The 16536-nt window shown below is 42.1% G+C and overlaps 1 protein-coding gene across 4 annotated transcripts in view; it reads left to right on the plus strand.

Annotated features, from left to right (window-relative positions):
* The window catches only part of ARHGAP18 (Rho GTPase activating protein 18), a 79358-nt gene that overhangs the window by 17356 nt on the left and 45466 nt on the right, over positions 1–16536 (plus strand). For 2 of the 4 annotated variants that reach the window (XM_015858565.2, XM_015858568.2), the window contains exon 1: positions 5501–5691. The exons of 1 other annotated variant lie outside the window; for it this stretch is intronic. In XM_015858565.2, the coding sequence (XP_015714051.2) occupies positions 5507–5691 (185 nt within the window). In that variant the 5' untranslated portion in view covers positions 5501–5506. Of the gene's footprint in view, positions 1–4457; positions 4807–5500; positions 5692–16536 lie in introns of those variants that run through there. One more of the 4 variants, XM_015858566.2, reaches the window with a different exon arrangement.

Below are 16536 nucleotides of genomic sequence, written 5' to 3' on the forward strand. Positions count from 1 at the left end.
TGGTCTGAACAACTTTTACAGTAGGTAATGCCAGGGATTAGCATTATCTCCTGCACCAAGTTGTTGCAAATCTACTTTGCAAGTCCTGAAGGATAGTTGTCAATTTGCTGCAGCCCTGCATTCCTTGTCTGAACACTCTAGTGTTGCTTCCAAGAAGAACTCTATAGCTCAGTGAGAATATATCCATGTAAGGCCATTGAAGTCAGTCAGTGAATTTGGAATCATAAGCTTATCTGCTATGATTTCCTCAAACCAGTGCTTCTCAATAGGTTGTGTTTCTACCTGCTGGTAATTGATGTATCATCAGAAACACTGAATGTGAAAAATCAACCATGACCTGGAAATAAAAAAGAATCAGTGTTGGAAAAAAAAGGAAAAAAAAAATGTTTTGAGGAGAGAATTAAAAAGCAGATGTTAAACAAATGCATGTTCAGTCCTTCCAGTACTTAATATAAATTTATAATCAGGAGGGAGACTGGCTTTTTACTTGGGTGGATAGTGATAGGGCAAGGGAGAATGGTTTTAAACTAAAAGAGGGGAAATTTGGATTAGTTGTTATGAGGAAATTCTTTACTTGGAGGGTGCTGAGGCAGTGGCACAGGCTGCCCAGAGAAGCTGTGGTGCCCATCCCTGGAGACACTCAAGGCCAGGTTGGATGGGGCCCTGGGCAGCTGAGCTGATGGGTGGCAGCATGGGGTTGGGACTGTGTGATCTTTAAGGTTTCTTCCAACCCAAGACATTTTGTGGTTCTGTGGAAACAGTGACAAATGAAACATTTTCTGAGACATTTTCTTTTGAGTAATTGCTTTATTAAAAAAAGCCACACTAATCACATGTTTCCTGCATGACCTGCTTGGCCCTGGTGACTGATTATGTTATATGGAAGGACACTGCATGACTTCTTAAATATTTGAACTCTTTGAAAAAGTCTTGGGTTTCAGCAGCAAGACAACATGATTAGTAATCTCCTCCCTCAGTGATATCTTTTTTTCTACCACATAAGTAGTGTGCCTTCTTATCTAGATGATAACAAGAAACCTTACTTTTCACATTATCATACTCGTACCATGTTAAGAAAAAGACTAGTAACTACAAGTCTTGGATAGGATATGGCTTTGATAATGAGTCTACAACTCAGTAATTTCTGACTGTAAGTTATTTTAGGCAAAGGACAGACTAGTGAAACTGTGAGGATATTCCTGTCAGTGTATGGAAATAAAACATCTGTAGGTTTAGGTTATCTAGCTGCCTCCAGAATCATTTCTGCAAAGAAAAATAAACCAGAGTGGAGCTCTGTCATCATAGCAGGAAGAAGTTTGAACCTACCAAGCTGAATTACTCTGTCAGACAAAGTAAAGGAAAAAAGTGTTCCTAGAACTAAGCTCCTAAATCCGCAGGAGCTATGTCATGCTCAGCACATTTGAAGTGCGTCATACTAAAGGCAGATTTAAGAAAGCAATTAGTATCTTTGGTGTTTCTCAGTTGTCAGTAATTTAATTTCTATCCTCGCTTATTAATAGAATTTCTTTCTTTCTATGTCCTTTCTTTTCACCATCAGCGTTGTGATAGGCTTTAAAAGACTTGCTTACTCTCCAGTTGATAAATATAAGATCATTCTAGATTTTCTCATTCTTCATCTGTCACTTGACAGCATACAGTTCTTCTCCCACTTTCCATTTGCAGTAAAGTTTTCTTTGACCAGTCCCTTCTGACACCACACTGGCTACACTGTGCTTCTTGCATTCTTTCTTTATAGAGGGTGTAACATGCATTGTGCCCTAATTATGATGTGTTTTAAGATGATTATCAAAGAAAAAAGCACTTTCTATTTTTGCTCTTATGGCACCTAATATATATTCTGTTTGGCACAACACTTTGGCAAGCACTCATTAAGCACAGAATGCTTTCGATATTTCACTTTTCTTTCTTTCTTTCTTCCTTAATCTTCTCTTTGAAGGTAGTTTTACAATCAAGTAGAGTATGTGGCATCCAGCCAGCTAGCTGAAGATTTCTGAAACTGCCAGGTCCTAAGGCAATTTCATTTAATTTACATTTCTAGTTTTCTTGTTTCAATTTAAAAGAAAAAGGTTGGGTCCTTAACAAAATAATTCTGTATTCTGCATAAGCTGTTCAACAATTAAACACATATGCATTTAAATAGAGCCAAAGGCAACAGTAAATAGGTGCAGTGATGTATATTAACAGGGTGCTTTGTCATCTCATGTTGTTGTACTTTTAGAACGATCAGTGCAAACAGTTGAGTGTTGCATGTGTCTGTGTGTGAGTAATTGATTTCTGCCTTTCAGTCGCGGCCTGAGAGATGATGCACTGTAGCTGTGTGCTGGGATATAATGGGATCCTGCCACGGCCTCAAAAAAAAAAAAAAAAAAAAAAAAAAAAAAAAGGAAATTTGTGTACAAAAAGATAGTCCAAGAAACCTAACAAGTTGCTTACAGATAAAGCAGTCTCCCAGGTGGCCAAGAAGGCCAATGACATCTTGGCTTGTATCAGGAATGGTGTGGTGAGCAGGACTAGGGAAGTCATCCTGCCACTGTACTCGGCATTGGTGAGGCTTCACCTCAAGTACTGTGTTCAGTTTTGGGCATCGCAGTGCAAAATAAGACATGGAGGTACTGGAGCAGGTCCAGAGAAGGGCAACGAGGCTTGTGAAGGGCTTGGAAAATCAGCCCTATGAGGAGAGGATGAGGGAGCTGGGGCTGTTTAGTCTGGGGAAAAGGAGGCTGAGGGGAGACCTGATTGCTCTCTTCCAGTATCTGAAGGGTGCTTACAGTGAGAGCGGGGCAAGTCTCTTCTCACTGGTGACAGGTGACAGAATGAGGGGAAATGGCCTCAAGTTGCACCAAGGTAAGTTTAGGTTGGATGTTAGGAAACACTTCTTTACAAAAAGGGTAGTCAAACACTGGAATAGGCTGCCCAAGGAGGTTATTGAGTCACTGTCCCGGTATGTGTTTCAGAGCTGTTTGGATGTAGTGCTCAGAGATATGATTTAGCAGAGAGTTGTTAGAGGTAGGGTACTATGGTTAGGCTGTGGTTGGACTTGATGATTTTTGAGGTCTTTTCCAACCTGAGTAATTCTATGATTCTATAAGACATGGAAGAACTAGGCTTTGCTAAACACACCTCTGACCCCAGTTGTTTTCACTTACCTAAGGCACAGGCTGAACTTGACCTTCAGTGATGGACAAAGGGAATGGGCCACTCTGCAGTGGCTTGGAACTTAATGGTGACGTGACCCTTTTCAAAGCAGTAAAGGACAACCCGCTTGGTGTTTCATACAAAGCCACCCTTTTAAGAAGAAATCTGGATAAAGTTATCTGCTTAAGTCAATGACAAAATCCAGTTATGCCCAGACATCACCCACGAATACTGAAAAGCCAATAGCTCCCGGCTCTGAGAGCAAGGTGGGCTCTGAAGGATGCGTTGGCCCTGCTCCACCTGAGGGCAGTTCTGTTCATTTGACCATGGAGAGCAGTTCTCTACTGAATCATAGTAACATTAAGGTTTCAAAAGACTTCTAACATAGAGTCCAGCTGTCAACCCATTGGCGCCATGTCCGCTAACTAGGTTCTTCAGTGCCACATCCACATATTTCTTGAACACCTCCAGGGACGGTGACTCCACCACCTCCCTGGGCAGCCTGTTTCGAATGCATCGCTACTGTTTTCCTAATATCCAACCTAAACTTCCCCTGGCACAACTTAAAGCCATAATCTTTTGTCCTATCACTATTACCTGGGAAGAGAGGCCAACACCCACTTCAATATGACCAACCTGAAGGTAGTTGTAGAGGGCAACAAGGTCTCCCCTGAGTCTCCTCCAGACTGAACAATCACAGTTCCCTCAGCTGCTCTTTACAGCACAGGCTGGAGGAGTCTCTGTGCTCCTATTTAAGGGTACAATGCTTTAGATAAATGAGGATACAGATTTTGGGATATCTGTATGCACCAGGACACTCAGTGCTGGATTTTTTAGATGTTTCCTTGCAAGCAAAACAGTTGCATGATTTTTTTTTTTTTTTTCCTTTGAAAGGGATAAATAAATACAATAGTTCTGTCAACATTGAAGCCAATCCATTTCCTTGTGGCAAAAGTGGCTGCAGTCAGAAGCTGAGGAAGGACACTGCCGAGATGAGGCAGCCCAGCTCCCTGTGTCCTCATCTGCCCCTGCTGCTCACTGGAATTTTTGTAATGATAGACTGTAATTTAAATAAAATCCGCTTCATATAGAAGTGAAAGCCAGCATGGAACGAACTGCTGCGATTCATTGTTACGGACAGCACGCACAGCAGCACCAGAAACCAAGCCCGTTTTTTATGATCCAAGCCATTCCCAAGCCCCGTCCGTGGGCAGCAGCGATGGTCCCGCCCCGTTACGCGGCGCTCAAAGCGCGGTAACGTTTGACTGCCTCCTTCGCAGCGCTTCCCCGCCGGCTGCAGCCCGAGCCCGGCGCGAGGCGGCAGGAGCGGGCCGCCAGCAGCCGCAGCCGGAAGCGGCTCCGTGACCCTCCCGCTGGTGCTGCCGGGCACCCGGTCCCCGCCGCGGCGGCGGGAGGAGGAGGAGGAGCGGGAGGGGCACGGTCCCGGCGGGCCTCTGTGCCGTCAGCGGTCCTGCCCCGCTGCTCTACGCTCCGGTGGGAGGCTGTGCCGCGCCGAGCAGCGGCCGGGCCGCCTCGCTCCGCCTCAGCGTCCGCTGAAGGAAGGGATGCGGCGGCTCGCACCATGAGCTGGCTGTCCGGCTCCCGCGGCGTGGTGCTCACCGCCTACCACCCCAGCGGCGGCACCGGCGGGTGAGTGTGGCCGGGCAGGTGCGGCCCACGGCGGGGCACGAGCGGAGCCGGTCGGGCAGGGGCTGCGCCGGGCGGCCGAGCGTGTCCGTGTCGGCCCGGAGTCTTTTCCGCCGTGCTTGTCGCTTTCACCCTTCGCTCTCCTAACGCTGAGCGGGGCTTGCGGCGAGCAGGTGCCGGCTGTTGTCAAGGCGCCGTAGCTGGGAGTAACAGCGAGCTGCCCGAGCAACCCAAGGTTGTTAACACTGGGCTGTGCTCGCCGTGAGGCCCGATCCCGTGGGATCAGGTGTAATCATTGTTGGGTTTGTTTTGTTTCCGTTTGATTGGTTATTTTTTAATTTTTATTTATTTATTTATTTATTTTGATTGAGAGCAGTTGCAGGTAGGGACGAGATAAACTTTTTACAGCATTCGTCGTTTTGCTTTAAAGACGGAATTAAAAATGGGCAAAGGAGGCAGCATTCATGAAGGCTGTGCATCTCCCCGCACCCCATGGTGTGTTTAATGCCGGCACAGGCACAGCTGCCTCATAACACTAATCAGGGACTTCTTTTAGGCGTGCTTTGTCCCTGCAGCCTATCAGTCCCGTCCCTTCCTTGCTGTAACGGGTAACAAAGGTCCCATTGAGAAAGATGGGACTTTTATTAATGCACGAAAGCCAATTGAAACTGGGATGGTATTGATGCTGACACATTGCTTACATATGCGCATAATGAGTGCGTCTGACCAAAGAGATTATAATCTCATCAAAAAAAAGATAGATAAATGGAAGTACTGTATGTCACCATGCAGTAAAGCGATTCGTGACGGTATGTCATGCCATGAGTTCACAGCAGAGGCAAGAACGGAGTTGAGAAGTGCAGCCTACGTAGTGATTGAGCAATGCAGGTGGGCCCCTGTTCCTTCTGAGTCTCTCTTTCTCTTAAGTGATGCTATCATCAACTCTGCTGTAGTTCCCACTGTTGTCTTCATGTGGAAAGGCACTCTAGGTCTGCAATGCCAGCAGTGATCCTGCACAAATTATTCTGGTTGGGCAATACACATGGTGTTATGAAGGGAGAGTGTGCAGGGGAATAAATGTGAGATGCAATCTTCTTTATTGTAAGATAGAAATGTATCTATCAGGGGATTTCCATACATAGTTTGTCTGAATCCCACTACTGGCAGTGTTACAGCTTCAAAAACCATGCCTGTTTGCTGTTTAGCTTGCTAAGTTGAGATGCCTCTTTCAGTAGCATGGCCCTCAGTATATCTAACTTAACTTCTCTCTGTTAATTGGAGAACTTCTCAACAGGGATCCGAGTATGAAGAAGCTGATGTAATGCACTGCCAGCTGTTTATGTTGTGATGTGATGTAACCTTCTGGAAAGACAAGCAGCCAAGCTATGTTGAGTTCTTATTTTCAAGGGCATTCAAAACAATTAATATTGGAGACTGTGTTGTTTTCTGAATGTTGGAGAAGTGTGGCACTGATGCATCCTGGAAAAAGTGATGTATTGACTGTGCTCCACATAAAGTGCATCTTAGGAAGGGGCTGTGCTTCCACATGATTTGGTTTTTACTTCAGGCATGAGAAGTTTTGCTTGATGAGGCTGCAGAATTTCACTGATCTAATAGATCACTTTGCTTTTCTGTTCTGGCCCTTTAAAGGTACAGTCATCCTGTGAAGTGCTGCCTTTCAGAAAGACTTGCCTTACTGTTGGCTCATCAAGCTAAAATCTAGAAAAACCTCCATGTGTTCACTTCCAAGTGTGACAATTCAGCAGTATTGCCTTGGCAGCGTTGATGCACAAAATAGCATCAAAGCTGTCCTTGCAATATAACTCTATTTACAGTTTATGTCAAAGTAATGGTCAAAAGAGTATCTTGTATTTTAGATATTGATTATGGGTCACTTCTGTGTTATACCCAAGTATTTAACTAAGAATTTCCTTAGTGAAATCTCAGAGGTAGGTTACCTGGTAGTAGCATCCTTCCACAATGCTTCCATTTTCTCACTTCTCAGCTTTAACATATTAGATCCACTACACCTGTATTTATTGGCTGTCTTGCTGCTCGCATATTTGTGTTACCTCCTTTTCATTATGATGTCAACCCACAGTTTGTTTTTGTTGATTTCTCCTACGGAACTGCTTGATGTTAAATGAACTGTAGAACAGAAGGGTACATCAAGTAACTTGTAATCCATGACTGTTTTGGTGGATGCTTTGGCCCCTGTAGGCTTATAAGCATCATGTGAAACATGGTTTGTGTGCCTAAGCATAAACTAAATGTATGTGGAACTAAGTGCATACATACCAGTGTGCAAGGAAAATAAAATTTTGCTACAGTGCATCTTCAAGAACCCAACCTATAAGGGCAAAATGAGTTACAGTTAAATGCGTTTAAAAGTGATGGCCACTGAGACTTGACTTTGCTTTTCTCTTCCATCTTTGTCGTATCTCAGAGGCTGTGGTTCTGTATGATCTCCCTCTCTGCACCGAACTGTCATGTGAGTCATAGCTTCCCTGTATGCTTCCATAGAGCCACTGTGCTTTCTCACCGGCAGCCAGCATGTGCACTTCTGTTGCCACTTCATTACACATCGTAAACTTGCTGCAAAGGACTGATTTGAGTTTCACAGCTTTGCAAGCTAGTGCCATTTTAACATGTGCTCTCAAGGATCCTGTGTGTCTTTATATTGCGAGTGACTTTGTTAAGAAGGACATCAGTGCTTTGTAAAGGCTAGAGCATAGATCTTCTTCCCCAGAGGCTATGTACTTACACGCACGCTCACTTATTTGCTGTATTTAAATATAGCGTTTGGTTTGCTGACGCTCACTTGCAAAACGAGAACAACAAGCTCAGTTTCCTTTAGATGGAACTAAAACCCAGACCAGTTCTGGAAAGAGTGCTGTAACCCTTGGCTACTGTAAAAGAGAAGTTTGCCACCTCCTCAAGTCTCCTCTGTCAAATGACACCTGCCAGCTGTAACATCCACGGTCCCTGAGATTCACTGTCCTGTTTCACTGCTGCACCCACGTGAATATGGGAGATGTCAGCAGAAGCTGGGCAGTGTGTGGCAGTGGAACAGAGGGGATCAACCTAAGAAGAAATCTAGTAGTGAACAGGAATTCATACCTTTTGTGAAGGGCAATTTCCATTCTTGTTCCTTCACAGAGAAAAGGTCTTGTTTCTTTCCCTCTCTCTTCCCACCAATGGCATGCTCTTGAAGTCCCGTATGGAGGACTAAAGCACAGTGAGAGATGCATGTAATACTAAGGATGCAAGAAGCAACTGGTGCGTGGTGGTGGAGCACTTTCTTTTGCAATCCATTTGTACAGCACAGATTTTGGATTTTCCATATATATCATCACAGCATTTGTTGTTCCTACCCCCTGTAACCTGTCTTCCATGACACCAAGTATGGGTGGCTTAGCACAGGACCTGCCACGTGTTGCTTTGCTTATGCAGAGCAAAGATCCATCGTATTACAGCTGACTTCATAAAGTCATAGCAGGTTTTTTTTTCTGCTGAGTTTAAGTCTACGTGCACGCAGATCTTTCCTGCCTTGAATTTGCTTGCTAATTTGAATGTTTGTTGTGTGAATACCTGTCAGCGTACTAGAAGAGAGCTAATAGACAAGTGTGCTGAGTTGCTTTAACTAGAATTGCTTTTGTGTCTTTTATGCTACATGTATGTATTAATATGTAGTGTACTGCAGACCCCTAACGTGTTGCTTAGTTACCAGTGTATTAATCCCAGTAACTTGATCTACAGACAGTGCAATGTGGCAGCCCACTGTTTCCAGCTTCCTTGATTCCAAATTCCTGCCTTCTCTGGTTCCCCCTTCCTCATCTTGTGCCTTATTTTGACTTTCACTTTACCTGTCTTCTACCTTTGGTGTTTGCTATGCTTTTCCAATGAAGACCTCCTACTGTCAGTTAGCCTATTGTTGAGCTGCAGTACAATTTTACTTTGGTAGCTTGAACAAATAATTGGTTTTGATTCTCTTTGTTTCTTCAGTCTAAATTTTTGTGTGTGGAACAGGCTGCCCAGGGAGGTGGTGGAGTCTCCTTCTCTGGAGATATTCAAGACCCGCCTGGACACCTACCTGTGTGACATGGTGTAGGGAGCCTGCTTTGGCAGGGGGGTTGGACTCGATGACCTCTAGAGGTCCCTTCCAACCCCTACAATTGTGTGATTCTGTGCGTGACTCTTCTTCTGTTCCTCCAATTTTCAGCATTCTTCTTTATACATGTCCTGCTACTCAGCCTCACCTTTACCTCCCAGCCTGAATTACTTGGAATACTTCAGTGTCAGTGTCATGACCCACACAGCTAAAATCACTTCTGTGCTGCTAGTTTGCTCCTCATTCAGCTATATAAACTGTAGGCACACTTGTTTTACTAAGCATCCTGTTAGAACTTTCTTTGAGTTGCATCTCCTTTCTGCTCTGCCCGAGCTCTTCATCAGGGCTTTCCTCCCTGTACAGACGTGGTCACTGGCTCTTGCACTTAAATATCCATATATCATCTGTCAGTGTTATAAAACATTATTTCAATAAGCTCAGTTCACTAACTAACCTAGATCGCTCTGTGTTGTGGATGTAGATTGGGTTTAATGGCCTTTGCTATCAGTGAAAATAGCCTATTCAGTTCTACTCTCAGTCCAGCCTTAAGTAGGTCTCAAGTGAGAATAACTGTGCTGAATCAGTGGAACTTCATAGCAGAACAGAGGAAAATTAGGGCTCTCTTTGCACTAGCTTTCTTTTCTGTTTTAAGAACATACAGAGAATGAGATGACATGCTTGTCTAGCTATAAGGGATGTGAAACACATGGGCCTTTTGAGCATTTTAATTTAGTACTTTCTCAAATGTGCACAAATCTAGGTGATAAAGAGCATAAAACAAGACATTGCTAGATGTGCTGGTCTAGGCATGTAAACCTTGTGTAGAGGTAGAATGCAGCTGACCTGCTGAGCAGAGTACTGTGGAAGCCTTGTAAATCTGAATTTCAAGATTAATTCTAAATGTAGAATCATCAAATTAATACTCATTTTTTGTTTGTTTCTCTAACTTCTTTTTCTTTGAAGAGCTGATCTGATGAATTTGATCTCGAAAAAGGCCAATGGCATTTTCTGTCTGCTGCTATTGTCACTCAGTTAATAAGTGTTAATAACTGGTTGTTATTGCCAATACTTTTGTTTCATAGCTGTCACCAGAGAGGATGAAGCTGAGAGTGGCGTGGTTTTAAAAAGACTGTTTGTACATGCTTCAGTGATGTATGCAATGCAAGTGCCCAGCTCTGTAGTTGCTCCTTTTTACTAGAGTTACTCAGTATCTGCATTCATTTTGTTTTTCTTCTACAAAACATAATACTACAGCTGAACTGAGGCCATGATTCCAGTTACTGATACATTGAAGTTCCTCCTGTGAATGGTATTGCGGATTCCTGTTTTGTATGGGTCACTGATTGTCACTTTGTACTCCTCAGTAAATGAACATGACCAGGGATGAAGAACTCCAGACTAGTAAGCCTTGAGTATTTCCAGTGTGACAGTGGGGTGTTTTGTGAAGATTGCTTGTTTTTTAGTGAACCCATCTCTGACTTGGAATCTTGATCTCAAAATAATCATGTATGGGCAAGGAATTTAAATATTTCTACCAAACAGTTGGGGAGGGGGGAAAATTTTTTTAGTTCTATAAAGTATTTGGATATGTAAAAAGCAGACTGATTTGACCTATTTTATAAGGTACAAATTTAGCTACCATTTTCTGAGGTGGTTTTGGTGATATCCCAAACAGTGTAATGAACACATCAGCAAAAGCTGAAGCTGTGCACTTACTCTTGGTTGTTGTTTTGTGCTGTCTGCTATCACAACAGTATGAAAATGGGCACAGAAACAGTCAGATCCTTGGTCATAACTTCCCTGATGATCATCTTTTTCATGTTCTGCTTCATTATATAAAGCTGTTCCTTGCCCTGCTTCCTGCAGTATCCCAGTCCCATTAGCCTTGAAATGTTCTCAGTAGAATTTCAGAGACCTATTCTTACAACATACTTCTTTTTTTCATAGGGAAGCTTCTTAGATCTACAGGTGATAAATATGTAAAATATATTGCAGGTGGTTTGTTTGTTTTTCTTTTTGTGTTGCAGTTGTTGGAAGAGTGAGATGGTTTGTGTGAAATATTTGAGAAGTAGCAAAGGTGAATGTTTCTAGTCTGCTAGATGATCAAAGGTATCCCAGACATGAGAAAGCAAATAAGTAAGAATAATCCTAAACTTGGTACGTAAATAAATACCTCATCATGCATACTCAAGGCTAACCTGCAGCAGAACAGTTGGTATGTTTTGCTTGATTTAGCATCAGTACAACTTTCCATCCTACCACACCTCAGATTACCTCTTCTTTCTGTCCACCAGTCCCTAAGGCAGCTTTTACCTGGGCTTGGGGAAGTCACACGTTTCAACTTCCCTATTTGTAAACCAGGGGAATACTTACATACCTAAGTGAATAGGTGAGAATTGTTTTGTCAATATTTAGTGTATGACAGAGTACATTGTTTATTTTTTACTATTTTTAATCTGTTGTTTTTATCTGATAGCCATGTCACTGTCAGAACAATAGTTGGCTTTACTTGAGGCCACTATTGACTCTGCCTCTCTCTATTAGAAATTCTGTGCCTATATTAAATTGTTTCATCAAGGTCCAGAAGTATATTATATTGTGAGGTAATGGGGAGGTTTGTGACTTGTTTGGGAGAGTGCAAGGCTATATTTCAACTGGACAAATGGATTAGGAAGTTCTGTTGTGCTTGTAATTGCCCACGTTGTCATATAGTAATTGTGGTTATAGCCATGGTTATGAGTCTGTGATCCTAGATACAAAGTAAGGAGCTTGGAGCTGTAACTGAAAGCCTCAGCTGCTGAACAGTAAGGGAGTACTGTTAAACACTGTTACCTACACAGTCATTACTCATTTGGCAGTCACAGTGGGAGACCAAAGCTGTGGTTACCATGGGCTAATGGAAAACAGTTTCTCTCTTGGCCATTGCCAAGAGAACATAGATCAAACAACATTCATTGTGTAGCTTCTAGAGCTTCACCGCATTATTTTCTTTGCCACAAGTAGATAAGAGAACACTGGTAATAGCATTGTTTTTTTGGGAAAAGTCATTTCTGTCAGCTGTGTTCACAGAAGATGAGCATTTGTGTCCAACTAAAATAGTTCTCATGGCTTTGCTGTGTTGTCCTCATATTTCAGGTAGACTTGAGGAATATCTTCTTGTTCTGTGGAAAGAAAACTACTGCATCTCTCAGAGGTGCACACTATTTCCTGAAACTTTTTCTTTTCATTTCAGAAGCCTTCAAGAGCTCAAAACCAGCAGAAATGTTGATGCACAGTGACAGTGTGTACAGGTTGTGGTCAAATTAGGCTAAGATGAGTGAAGGTTGCAAGGAGTGGGGACATCACTGCAAGTGGAGTTTGATTCCACCTCTCACCTACGCTTTTTTTCTTGTCCTGTCATTGGCATTTCTGATCTGTTTGAACTAGGTTGAGCTGCATAAAGAAAAGAATCCCTCTGCAAGTAGTGTGAAGTGTTTTTAGACAGATTGATTTCTTCACCTGGCTCAGAAAGCAATGGCAGTGATGATACTGACACAATGAAAGTAATGAGAGCCCACAGGAGAGGAAGGGTTTGACGGAACCCACTGGTAGCAAGCTTCATCCGTGTCAGCTTAATGTGATTATTATGGAGCCGTGATTTGTCAAGATAATTCATTTTTTTGAGTGCCAGTACTGGCTATGACCACATTCTGTAAGAGATTAGTCTGATATAATGTAAATGTCTTGGTTCAAGTTTGTTAAAAAGGTATTTGATGCCTTAACTTTGTACTGTGGCAGATTGTTAGCTGGTTCAGGAATAGTTTGACCTTTAGCATCTGCTCTGAGTGTTAGCTTTATCTCTGGCTAATTTTGTCCATACTCATGCTGTTAGGAGACCCAGTAGAGTGCATATCTTCTAGCTGTAAGATGTGTTGCAGTGTGAGAAGAGATCCTTGGGATTCAGTGGCATTCTCTGGTGAAGAATGCTGTGGAGCACTTAGACTTCTTTTGGAGCTGTAATGAGGCAAGGCAAGCTTTACATGACTAACTGCATAGCACAGCATGTTTCACAAACAGAAAAAGCCCAACATTCATTCCAGTATGCTATAATTAGGTACATTGCAGCTTTTAAATTGTAGTTGATTGTTGATTGATAAGCTTGTGAAAGCTTGCTAATTGATGCCTTGTTTAAACACACCTTTCTTTGCTCTGAACTTTGCACCAAAAACATCACCTTAGTTTCATAGCACACACAAAATACTTCCTATTTATGATAGTGCTTTGATGTGTAGTCAGAATCATGCATCTGAGTTACTATAAGAAACACAGCCTAACTTTTCATTGCGGTAATGTTTTGTTTTCAGGGTAAAAGAGACTAAAGGTATTAGATAATAAAATATTATGCAAATGTCAATAAAATATTGTGTACTAATTAAAATGTCGAAGCAGCTGTCCAGTTCCCCAAATTCTTCCGATTTTTTTCTTTTAGAGAAGGTTATTTGCACCATGGTAATCGTTCTTCTTTGAGGTACAAACATAGAAGAATAGATATGTGGTCTTTTTTCCCCTTGTCTAGAGGAAGCGTTCATAAACTTTTCCATAAACTTTATCAGCTTCTTGCTGTGAAAGCTCATATTTGGCACTTTGTGCTTCAGATCAGAACACTGAGTGAGTGTAAGGCACACAGTCACTTGTATGTTTTCACTTACCGTTCATTTGCAGAATTGTTTGATAGAGATTTCATTAAACACAGACCTCAATATCGACTGTCATAATTTTTGTCCAGAAGTTTCAATTGAAATACATGTATGTATTTAATCTCTGAAATACAGATAAGGAACAAATTGAGTTTCTGTTGTATATTTTTGGGAAAGGGAACTAAGGGAACTATAGCTACTTAGCTGGTGAGAGCTGGGAGCTAACAGGGTGAGAAATGTAGCTGGAACCAGACTGTCAATCAGCACCTCTGCATAGGGCCGCGCCAGAGAGAAGCAGGGCGGGGTGTGGCAGGGCAATAAAGAATGATTCAGCATATGCAATTTTACATTACGGTCTTTTCCAGCCTTTCAGATAGCGTATTATAATCTAAGTTTCCACCTGAAATGTAACGGGAGCCTGGAGCCAGGTTCTTGACTGCTCACTCAGGCTGGCTATCCTTTTTCCCTTCCCTTTCCCTTAAATTGCAAGCTTTTGCCACTGATGTAATTTGATGTTCTCGAATTAATTGGACTGGGGTTTTCATGTAGACCTTAATATTGCATGCACTGATTGGTTTTTTTTTTCCTTTTTCTTTCTTCTTCTTTTTTTTTTTTTTTTTTTTTTTTTTTTCCTGTGCACGTGTGAAGAGGTATAAAAACATCTGGTATTTATTTGTTGAAGATGTGCCTCATAATTTGAAGTACAGTTGTCTGGCATTGGGAGCTTAGTCCTGTAACTAACAGTTATGGGTAGTAACACTCAAGAGGTTTTAACATTGTTTATGTTCCTCTATACGTGCAGTATGCACGTATGGCAAAAAATAAATAAATAGGAGTTTATAGAAACATTGGCATATGGATTACACCCTATTTGAGCATTTCCTTTACTGAGTTTGATAATCATAGCTTCTTGGTGTTATGAATAAGTGTTATTTTTACCCTGTTTGCACAAAGGACAGCATCTAAAGTTGAAGTTTAACTGCTAGCTACATGGGGACGTTTTAAAAGAGTACAGTGAGTGCCATGTCATTTTCCATTTAGATTATTATTTATTTATTTACTTATTTATTTTGCTGGCAGTTGGCCTTGCACTCAAACGTTGTGTTGGGGTTTGCAGGGTAAGAGTTATGGCTTAGGTCTGTGATGCACTCACTCTGAAAAGGCCGATGTTTTGTTAGTGTTGCTTTCTATAACTGATTGCCATCTTGTGAAATGGACTGGCATCTTAGAATAGTAGCACAGAGAACAATATCAGCAGAAAAGACATGTGAACTACCTACATGGTGGTTTAGAAGAGCAAGCAGCCTTAGCGTGCCATGACTATCAGCCCTCAGTTTCTGTTTAGTTTTGACTGTTTCCTCTTGCACTCTTAAAAACATGACAACAGAGTTCTGTGGTGATGTTCAGTTTTGCTGTGCTCACATGGAAGAGTCTGCTGATCCAAACAAGAATCAGATTTAAGAGTAAAGAAAAACAAAATGTAATGCTGTTGGAGGAAACAAGAAAAACAAGGGTTACATGAGTAAAATCAACCAACATGAGTAAAATCACTAACATATGGGATTGTTTTGTAGGGTTTGTTTTCTATTTTGGATGCTTAGTCCTGTTTGCTCTTTCTTCTTTTTGTTTATTTCTTTTCTTTGATTTTGTTTTTTGGGATTGGTTTTTGGTTTCTTTCTTTCTTTATTTCTTTCTTTCTTGCTTATTCTGTGTTATGTTCTCATTGATTTTCTCCTCTCCTGGAACGAAGCGAAACTTCTTTTCATTCCTTACTGCTGGAAGTTCTGTCACTGTGTTCAAGTCCTGATGTCCACGCCTTGTTGGCAGCACAGCTGTGGATACTGTGGTAGTCATTAAGTGGCTGAGCGTCCTAGAAAGGGAGACCCAAACTGAGAACAGGTAAATTACTGTAGCTAATTACTCCTCATTGTTTCTCAAGAACCGGATGCTGGAAAACCTGTCATTTCTTCTACTGTGTCACCTTCGCACTGAATTAGAGGACATTTCCATCACTTGTGGAAAGTTTTTCTAAGCTGTGAGAGTGAAACAACTGAGCAGCTGGAGCTCTTAAATTACAGACCAGGCTTTCATGTCAAGGCTACTGTTAGTTTCCAAACTTGCACATGAAAGCATTTGTATATCCAAATTGGTAGCTGTACATCTGTATGCTTTGTAACTGAAAAGACATTTTTATTCATAAAAGAACTATTACAGCTTTGCAGGGAGCCTTGTTGAAAAAAAATGAATATTTTTATATCTTCTTTGCCAGTATGTGGAAAGCACGAGTGGTAGGAAAGGCAGAGGGAGGACAGAATCTGTGCTTCTGAGTGGCTTCCTGCTTCCTTATTTGTCTACTGACATGTAAAGACTATCGGAAATACAAGGTGGGAGGGAATATATTAGCGTAGTTTTGTTTTGTTTAGTGGGGTTCCTCCTGGGTCATAGGACACTGAGCCTTTGGAAGTGCTCATTAGTGTGTGTAACAGAGAGAGCTGCTGACAATTTATCTGGATCAAATATTGCCTGGGAATCTTAGCTTAGAAAAAAAGGATTTAGTAGGCAAGGAGAAGTTGCAAAGGCTCTGCAGAGTCATGTCATTAGTAGCTGCCCTTGAAGATGAAATGCAAGAATTGTGCCTGGGTGCCTCTTTCAATCTCTTTTTTTCTGCTGGTGCGACTGGGTTTTTCTGCTGTCTCCTTTCTGTGGTGGGGCTGTGTGAAGGACATAGCTGGATCAGGGCAGTCCTGCACTGCAGTCTGCCTTTGCTGTGTCTCTTTCAGCATGGCACAGAGCAGACTTCCCTCGTGCAGCGATGTACGCAGCTTTTCTTTGTGTCAGCTGCTCCAAGAACAGATGACATCACCGTGACCACTTTTGAAGCTGATGTCCTTTGGCCTAGGAGTCACTGTTGCAAACACCTTCCTGATACTTGCATCGAAACTACCA

This window comes from Coturnix japonica, chromosome 3 (assembly GCF_001577835.2).
Source record: "Coturnix japonica isolate 7356 chromosome 3, Coturnix japonica 2.1, whole genome shotgun sequence".
Classification (NCBI taxonomy): Eukaryota; Metazoa; Chordata; class Aves; order Galliformes; family Phasianidae; genus Coturnix; species Coturnix japonica.